At 34.5% G+C, this 10,054-nt stretch overlaps 1 protein-coding gene across 2 annotated transcripts in view; it reads left to right on the forward strand.

The window, feature by feature from the left end:
* The window catches only part of NEDD1 (NEDD1 gamma-tubulin ring complex targeting factor), a 35,566-nt gene extending 30,756 nt beyond the window's left edge, over positions 1 to 4,810 (forward strand). For both annotated transcript variants that reach the window (XM_028532785.2, XM_036019442.1), the window contains exons 14-15: positions 2,652 to 2,718; positions 3,134 to 4,810. In XM_028532785.2, coding sequence (XP_028388586.1) covers positions 2,652 to 2,718; positions 3,134 to 3,238 — 172 coding nt within the window. In that variant the 3' untranslated portion in view covers positions 3,239 to 4,810. The remainder of the gene's footprint in view (positions 1 to 2,651; positions 2,719 to 3,133) is intronic.
* The last annotated feature ends 5,244 nt before the right edge of the window (positions 4,811 to 10,054 follow it).

Here is a 10,054-nt window from a genome sequence, read left to right on the forward strand (position 1 = left end):
ACCAGTCCCACACTTGCATGGCCCTCGCTGAGACGGTCTCACGCTCCGAGCTGCTGCTTCAGCTCACCCTCTGTTCTCCACACCGTTGAATTAGCACATTCCCCAGGGGAAATAGCAGTGGGAAATGTGGGGCTTACCTGGCAGACTTCTCTTCTCTGCAAGAGAAGAAGTTTTTACTATCTTTGTGATTCTGTGATTCCTTTGATTTGTTTTTAATAGAGCTTTTGCCAAATCCGAATGTAGAAGAGAAAATATTCTTTATGCCCTTAGGTTGGCAACAGAAAAAGTAAGGTAATTAGGAATAAATTTAACCAAAAATGGTGAATATCTTTATAGAAAAACATTTAAAAATATATTAGAAAGCATTAACAATGAACTAAGTGGAAAGATACTGTGAAGATGTTAGTTATTCTAAATTGGTCTATAGATTGAATGCAGTTCCAATCAAATCCCAACGGGGTTTTTTAGAAGATGTTGGGATAGTTCCAAATATATATGAAAGAAGAAAAGATCTGGGAATGAGCAAGACTCTCTAGAGAAGGTTGAAGGGAACTTGGTTATCAGATGAGTAAGCTTAAATATTAAGCTATAATTAAAATAGTGCATCATTAGCACAGGGTGACAGATTGGCGAATGAATCAGCTAGGGTAGAAAGAAACCTAAACGTGTGTGGATGTGTGATCTGTGACAGAGGACACATGGCAGGTCTGTGTGCAGAACATGGAACAGTTAATGTGTTGTGCCATGACATGTTATAAGTATGGATCCCTGTTTCATGTTAAAAATCAATTCCACGTAGAATAAGAGTTTAAATGTTACGGGTAAAATTTTAGGTACTGTAAGAGAATTTATTTATGACTTCAGGATAGAAAAGTTATAGGAAGATATCCTACCTATATAAATAGATCGGTAAACTTGACTGTAGTATTAGTTTAGTAAATTTGAACTGCTCATCCCAAGACCCCATTTCAGAGTGAAAGGACAAAAAAATATCTGCAGTGCTCAATATACCCAACCAAGGGTCAGATTATGCAAAGAACTCTTTTTTTTTTTTTTTTAGATTTTATTTATTTAGTTTTAGAGAGGGAAGGGAGGGAGGGAGGGAGAGAGAGAAAAACATCAGTGTGCGGTTGCTGGGGTTCATGGCCTGCGACCCAGTCATGTACCCTGATGGGGAATTGAACCTGCGACACTTTGGTTCGCAGCCCGCATGCAATCCACTGAGCTATGCCAGCCAGGGCTCAAAGAACTCTTATTAATAAGAAAAAAGATATTCAATAGAAAAATCACTATAAGGCATGGGTCACCATTTCACAGAAGAGAAATCATATATGAACCTAGGAAAGATTCTCAGTCCTGGAATTAATCAGAGAACTAAAAATGCATTGTGACACCATTTCTCACTCATTCGATGGGGAAATGTGAAAAAATGAGACACCACCAGATGGTGAGAATGTAGAGCAAGAGGAACTCTGTTGTACTGATGAGCGTGTCCATTGATATTGCCACTTCAGAAAATCAGTTGTGCATTGTTCTGTGAAACTGAGCAAGTGTACATCTGGATCATGTGTTCTTTCTATCTATCTATCTATCTATCTATCATCTACAGAAATTGGCACATGTGCATTGGGAGATATGTAAATGATCATTTGTAACACCATTATAATAAAGACTTGAAAACAATCCAAATATCAATTGACAGGACAATGAATATGTCAGTGCAAATCAGCAAATTATAGATAATATAGAACATGAATTTTGAAAGTGTGGTACTGGATTACTTTCTAAAGGTGTACCACTCAAAGGCTACATAGAATATAGTACCCATTTTGTAATGCTCAAAAGCAAGCAAATTAAAAATGTATTGAGAAAAATTCCATGTTACACAATTTTTGTTTAAAAGCATTTCTTTGCTTAAGCAAAATTCATCCGAGTAGTAGTGCCGTCATTCAGTAGTAGTGTCGTCATTCTCGGGCTTCTCCCTGAAGCTAAGGGATGGAATCAGAGAGAAACGTACAGGAAGCTTCTGTGATTTTGGTAATGTTCTAACTTATAATTTGTATGGTGGGTGACTATTTCTTTTACTATTATACTTCATAATTTTGTATGAATTAATTGCATTTTATTGAGTATGCTATAACCACCCAAATAATCCCTTTCCATTTGACTGAAAGTATTTTTTCAATAGCTCAAACATCAATAGTCGTTAAAATGTTATAACCCAGTAAATTATCTGCATTTCACTGCATTATAAACCTGTGTCTTTCCTTAGTGATAATTTCTATATTAAGGAATGTAGTGTAGTATAGTGGAGGTGGGTAGCCTGGGTTTATGTCCTGGCTCTGCTGTTTACAGGTTTTGTGACCTTGGATAAGTTATAACTGCTCTGTGGCTCAGTTACTTTATTAGCAAAAGGGAGGCAATAATTGTACCTATTATAAAGATTAAATAAATTCTTACATTTAAAGTATGAGAAACAGTGCCTAGCACTCAGTAAATAAGTGCTACAATACATCGGTATTTTTATTATTGTAATGATAATTGTTAACATCTAATAATTTTAAAAATGAGAACGCTTAAGCAGTTTCTTGAATGATGTAGAATTGGTAACACTGTTATAGTTCTAACATGTATTTTATATTCTTCCCTAGAGAAGCGTGTCATAGGGATATTGTGAACTTGCAAGTGGAGATGATTAAACAGTTTCATATGCAGTTGGTACGTATGACAAATTTTATGTTAAGTGAGTGTAGAGTTGTGGATCTCCCAAACCATTAAAAGGTGGTATATTTTTTACTTAGTTGTATCTAGTTGCTACAATAAAGAAAAAGGGATCTTTAGAAATTTAGTAAGTAAAATAATATTTAACTAGTCACATTTCTTTTTAACTTTTGATTGTTAAGGCAACTTTTTTCTTTTCAGTACGTAAACAGAAAGCTTCCCAAATGAGCAAATAAAAACCTTCAAAGTGGCCTTGCATTTATATTAACAAAGTAGTAAGAGTGGTTAAGTCTGGAGAATGTCATTTAGCTAGTCAATTGAACATGAGAGAAATGATAGCTGATGGTATGTAAAACTTGCCACATAAATTTGAAATGTCAATAATTTAAAAAGCACTTCTGTCCTTTTCTAGAATGAAATGCACTCTTTATTGGAAAGATACTCAGTGAATGAAGGTTTAGTGGCTGAAATTGAAAGACTACGAGAGGAAAACAAAAGACTACGGGCCCACTTTTGAAATCTGAGAGAATACCTTAGTGTTTTGAAATTTGGGAAGTTTCTGGCAACACAGAACTACATGGAATCAATATTGTTTTCACGTCCTCTGGGAAAAAATGTTCAAGTTAAAGGGTGATGGGATTTTACACTGACCACTTTCATTTTCTCTGTCAAAAATATTTATATTTTTTATATTAAAAGCTGTACAATGTATCATCTGCCTAATAGGAATGTCAGTAGGATCTTTATTTTCTGAAAGCTTTAGGTAGACACTAAGTGCCCTTTTTCATAAGAAACTTGTGCAAATAAAAAATAGGTTATGGATGTTTTAAAGTCACCTTTTTTAAACAGATATATTTTTGATTGACAATTGCCTTCCAAATTTTTTTTGGATATTTGATGATTAAAGAGTTTGATATGCACTCTATTTTTTATGGAAAAGTAATTTTAAAATAGCAATTGGTTTTTCTAAGTAATTGACTAATAAAACACAAGGTTGGTTAGTAATTATTTTGTTAACTTGAAGAAGAATGACTTCTATTTATTACTTGTACTTTGATAAGACAATTTTTGGAATTTTGAATTGCACAGATTACTTTATATCTATTGCATTTATGTTATTGTATTGTACTCCTGACAAATTTGTACTCTTGACTGGTATTTTTTTAAGCTAGCTTCACTTTTACCTATGAAAACTTTTAAGGATTTGAAAGATTTGACCAGAACCGCACACCTGCTACTTATCTCATGAATTAATAACAAGCAAAATTAAACTTTAAAGTTTCAACCAACATGATTTACTTTATAATCAGTGAAAATTTCATATTAGATACTAAATATTACTGTATTATTGTCATTTTTCCCCCAAATGAGAAGTGTAGATTTTTTTGTGGTTTATATCATTAACTTTTTCTAATTCTTTGTGTGCTGTGTTTAATATTTTTATATTATTAACCTTACCATAACATTTAGAAAGGATAATTGTCAAAAGAGTTTGTAAATCTTGGACAGTAGGTAAATGTACACAGCTACAAGCATGTGCATCTCCCTGACGTGACCTGGCGTTTTAGTCATATAATACTAGGCAGGTGGTTGGCTTGTGTACCTTCTTGTAGCCTCTTGTCCCAAAGATTTAAACAGTGTCTCTTATATATAGTCCTCCTGTCCAATTTTGACTTCTGAAATAAAAAAAAATAAAATAAAAAAAGAAATGGAGCTAGCTTACTAACTTTATAGTTTTCCAAAGCAATGGAAAATTTTAAGGGTATTTGTAATAAATGTAAATGTACTAGTAACTATGTCAAGGAATAAAAACAGAAATACTACTTTTCCCCAGTGTGGCTCAGAGAATACATCTGTATGGAAGCATAAGTGATGCTACTGTGGTCTTTTTCCTGGCAGATTATGAAAGCATTATGACTTGTAACAAGTTTTCTTATATATCATTATCAAGCAGCTTTAGGAAACATAAGTGTGTTTTGCCTACATGCTTTATTTAAATTCATTAATATTTCCCTGTTGCCTTTTTCTGTATATGCACTTGATGTATATTAAAAGAAGAGGGATAAATAAAACAGTTCCAGTAACTTCATGTATATGGATGAAACGTTTTTGTCAGAATTTAAAAGTTAAATAAGTACAGACAAAAAAATTATATATGGTAAAAATGGGAAACCTGGAATTAAACTTTTGCCTCTAGCCAAGATGGAATACTAGGGATTGGGTTTATCCATATGAAATCTTTAAAAGAGACAAATACGGTGAAATAGTTTTCAAATAGTGGACATCACGAGGCGTAGAACCATGATCCCTGTGACAGGAAAACAAGTGAGACCCAAGAAACTCAGTGAACCCCAAGCACAAGAAACAAGAAAATTACACCAAAGCACGTCATCATCAAAGTTTTAAGTACCAGAGACAAAGAAAAATTCTTAGGCAGCCAAAGTCAAAAGACACAGAGGAGCAAAGATAATGCCAGAGACAGCGAGTGACCTTTTCAAGCTACCAAAAGAAAACACCCAACTTAGAATTCTATACCCAGCAAAAATATCTTTCAAAAATTAAAATGAAAAAAAAACCCCTTTTTCAGACTTACCTATAGAGACGGAAAGAATTCATCACAAGCAGGCTGGGCTGCAGGAAATGTTAAAAGAATGCCTTTATTCAGAAGGAAAATGGTACCAGATAGAAACCTGCTTTTATTCAAATGAATGAAGGGCTCCAAAAATGGCACATATGTGAACCAATGTAAGACTTCTTTTCTCACTTTAAATGATCTCTAAAGGGTAATTGACTATTTGAAGCAAAAATGATAAGGTGTTGTGTGGCTAACATATGTAAAGTGAAATGTCTGATGACAGTATCAAGGATGGGAGGAGGAAAATACACATATTACTTTAAGGAGCCTGTACTGTGAAGCAGTATATTACCTGTAAGTAGTCTGTGGTAAGAATGTATCATGTAAACCCTAAAGCAACCAGAAAAAGAAAAACAGTTAAAACAACCCAACAAAGATAGTGAAATGTAGCCATAAATAATCCAAAAGAAAGAATGAAAAGAAGAAAGGGGGACAAAAAATAGGACAAATAGACAATAAGATGGGCTTACACAGCAATATCAGTAATTAAGTACAAATTGTCAGTTGCCCTTATTAGATTCTTTTTTATCCAAATATATACTGAATCTGAGAAATCCACTTTATAAAGACAAATAGCTTTAATATAAAAATAAATTTGAATAATATGGAACTAAATGCAGATGATCAAAATTGGTGGGAATCAGCTAAAGCAAGTACCTAAAGGGGAATTCCATTAAATATCTGCATTAAAAAAGGGAAGGACTCAATTACTTCAGTTTCCATCTTACTCCTGAAAAATCATAGCAAGTGAAACAAAACAAGCAAATGAAAGAATAAAGATCACAGAAGAAATAAATGCAATAGAAAACAATCAGTTGAGAGAATAAGTGAAATTAGGAGCTAATTCCTTTAGATCAATGAAATTGATAAACCTTTCGCCAGAATGATGAGAGAAAACAAACAAAAAAAAGACATAAATTACCAGTATCAGGAATGAGAGAAGTAACCACTACAGATTATGCAGATGGTTTTGACAAAATGCCAAACCTAAATGACAACACTGGTGAATTCTTTCACGTTTGAAGGGCAAAATATTTTAATTCTCAACAAATGCATCAAGAAAATGGGAAAATTCCCAACTCATTCTTTGAGGCCAGCATTACACTGATACCAAAGTCAAAACAACATACCAATATTCATAAACACGCAAAAGTTCTAAACAGGATTTTAGCAATTTGAATCCAAGTATACGTAAAAAGGATAATACTGGGTTGGCCAAAAAGTCTGTATGGTTTTCTCCATAAGAAAAAAAAAAGACACATTTTTCATTTTTGCCAATAACGTTACTGATCTGGATATTTTGAGTATGTTGGCTATATTTCATGTGGTATAAAGTTGATTGTTCTCAATTAATGTCTCGATTTGATCACTATCAACTTCAAGTGGTCTACCCGACTGTGGAGTATCTATCATCCAGTAAGAAATCTCTAGCACAAAACTTCGCAAACCGCTTTTGACATGCTCTATCACTCAGAGCAGCACCTTCCCTATACACCGCAAACCTTTTTTGCATTTCATTTGCATTTTTACCTTTCTTGAAATAAAGCATAATATGCCCCAAATGTTGCATATTTCCTTCCATCTTCAATATTAAAGTGGCTACACAAAAATTCACCAATTTTGATGGTTTTTTTAATGCACACTGATATGACAGCTGTCACAATACAATCTAACAAAATTGTTTCAAGTGAAGGTAAAGACAAATACTAGTAGAGCCATCATACAGAAAAAAACAAACTTTTTGGCAAACCCAATACATTTGACTAGAGAGGTTTGTCTCAAAAGTACAAACTTAGGCTAATATTAGAAAGTTAATGTAACTCACTATATCAACAGAGTAACATGAAAACAGTATGACCATCTCAATCATAGTACAAAAAGCATTTGACAAAGTCCAGCATTCATTGCTGATGAAAACTCTCAGCAAAGTAAGAAAAAAACTAATTTCCTCCAACTGATAAAGGGCATTTTAAGAAAAACCTGCAGTTAACATTATACTTTATGGTGAAAGATTGAATTCTTTCTCCCTAAGATCAAAGTGAGGATGTCTGTTAACTTCTGTTAAGCACACTAGAGTTTCTAGCCAAGACTATCAGGCAAGAAAAAGAAAGAAAAGACTTCCAGATTAGAAATGAGGAAGTAAAAATGTCTCTTCACAGATGACATACTCTACTACAGAAAACCCCTATGGGATGTATACAATATCTGAAACCAATAAGTGAGTTTAACAAAGTTACAGAATACAAGGTCAATATACAAACATCAAGTGCATTTCTATATACTAGCAAAAAATTGAAATTAAAAATACTATTTATAGTTGCATTAAAAGTATGAGATTCTTTGGTGTAAATTTGATAAAATTTATGTGAGACCTGTACACTGAATTCTATAAAATATTACTGAGAGAAAGGAAGCCTAAAGAAATGGAGAGATATGTCAGGTCCTCAGACTGGAAAGCTCAATATTGTTAAATGTCAATTCTTCACATATTGACTTAGATTCAGTATAATACAGTTTTAATAAAAATTTTAGCAGAATGGTTTTTAGCTGCATCTATTTTACTGTTTTTACCTAATCCGGTAAGTATTTAATACCATCTATTTCATTTTTCAGCTTAGAATTTCCATTTGGTTCTTTTTTTATAGTTTCTAATTCTCAGTTGAAATCTTGTAATTTAATTCTTTAAACATATTCACTCTAGTTACTTTAAGGCCTGTGTCTGATAACTACTTCTGGATAGCCTATGCATTTCTTGCTATTTTACACTCTTTCTCTTAGTTTTTGGTCACATTGTGCCTTCTGATCATGAATATTTGAGTGATTGACATTGTTCCACAAAACTGGAGAAATACTTTGAGTCTGAATACTATTATTTTCTCCTGAAGAAGAAGATTTGCATCACTATAGCAGGCAGCTAGGCTGTGGGAACCAGTATTCCCATGTCATCTTTTTTTTTTATTATTCATTACCTGAGAACATTTTTTTCATTTGTTTTAGAGAGAGAGAGGAAGGGAGAGAAGAAACTTTGATGTCATAGAGAGGCATCAATTGGTTGCCTCCTGTACATGCTTGGACCGGGGATCGGCACCCTGATCAAGGGGGTCACATGCACCTATGCCCTGAGTGGAGATCCTACACTTACCTAAGTATAAGACCTGATCGACAGTTAACTTTACAACTTTTTGGTTATGGGATGATGCTCCAACCACTTGAACCACACTGATTAGGGCTCCCATGTCATCTTAATTCAATTAAGGGTGAGGTGATTCCAAGTTGGGTTTAAGTCCCTGGTTTATTCTTATTTTCAAGGTATAATGCTCCAGAGTTGCAACCAAACTCTTGGGGTTCTCTTATGGCCATCTTGCTGGGTGAGTCATGAACTCTAATTTTTGTCTCCATCTCTGTAGGGTTTTGCAAAGTTCTGCTTCTTACCTTGATGTTTAAATGTGCTGTTTTTCATTTGAAGTTAACAGAAGGCCAGACAAGTTAGTACTGTAGATCATCACTGTACCTTATCCAAAATATTTCTAGTAAAGTATTATGTGTTAATTTATAAAGTTGTACATACTTAGACAGATGGAGCCCTTAAAGACGACAGAGTTACAAAGATAAGGAGATAGTATGTTTAAATTGTTATTTGTTGGAAAATCAAGGGTGTGGTTATAGAAAAGCTATAGTTAGAACCTCTGGAAAAAAAATGGTATCTTACAGTAAGCCAATGATTCTCAAAATGTGGTTTGGTGAGCCCTGGGAATTCCCAAAAATACTTTGCAGGGCTTATGTGGTCAAAATTATTTTCATAATAATACTAAGACATTGTCTTTTTCACTCTTATTTTTCAATGGCATAGAGTGGAGTTTTCCAAAAGTTACGTAATATGTGATTACATCATTGCCTGGTATCTAATGGAATTGGGTGCTTGTATGTTCTTGTACTTTCTAGAGTTTTCTAAGGGAAACTCTAAACTCTTCAGTAATTTTTAATAGTGTGGAAAAGACCTGAGGCTAGGAAAATTGAAAGCCTGCAGTGTGCCTTTTCCGGCTGGCAAAAAGGACGTGAAACTTAAGGGCATGGCCCCACATTAGTCTGATATGCGGTTGGTGGCGGTAGTTAAGTCAAAAGGGAGAGAGGAACATGTCTGGGAAAGAGTTGAGGGCACAACTTGACTTTTCACACACAGAGTAGACTGGAATCGAATATGCAGGAATTCACAAAATATTTTAGACAGTCAAACTAGCCAAAACACTGCCATCTAGGAATAAAAGAAATGGAAGCTTGTAAAAAATACAAAAAAAAAAAATCTTTGGACACTCAACTTTCTAATGCAGGAAACAGGCTGAGAAAATTGCTCAGTTGTCAAAGTCGCATATTTTCCAAAGCCCTTTTCAGAAGTGGCCGAGGAGGAGAAGGAAGATAGAAAGGGAAGGATATCTCAAAGAGCAGAGTTCAAACCTTTGGCGACCAAAGGACTGGGGAGGCACCACCAGGGAGCAGAACCTGGGCCCCGTCAAGGGCATTCCCCATGCACAGAGCAGCACTGGCCCAGTGGGATTTCAGAATTGCCGTTGGCCAGGTCTGCTATGAATTGCCCGTTCTTTTTAAATTGGAGTGATTATGTTGTTATCCTGTGCCGGCTTCACCATTGTTGGTAGGCTCTGTGGGAGTGAGTGACAGAAAGAGGAGAGAGAGGGAGAGAGA

This window comes from Phyllostomus discolor, chromosome 2 (genome assembly GCF_004126475.2).
Source record: "Phyllostomus discolor isolate MPI-MPIP mPhyDis1 chromosome 2, mPhyDis1.pri.v3, whole genome shotgun sequence".
In the NCBI taxonomy this organism is placed as follows: domain Eukaryota; kingdom Metazoa; phylum Chordata; class Mammalia; order Chiroptera; family Phyllostomidae; genus Phyllostomus; species Phyllostomus discolor.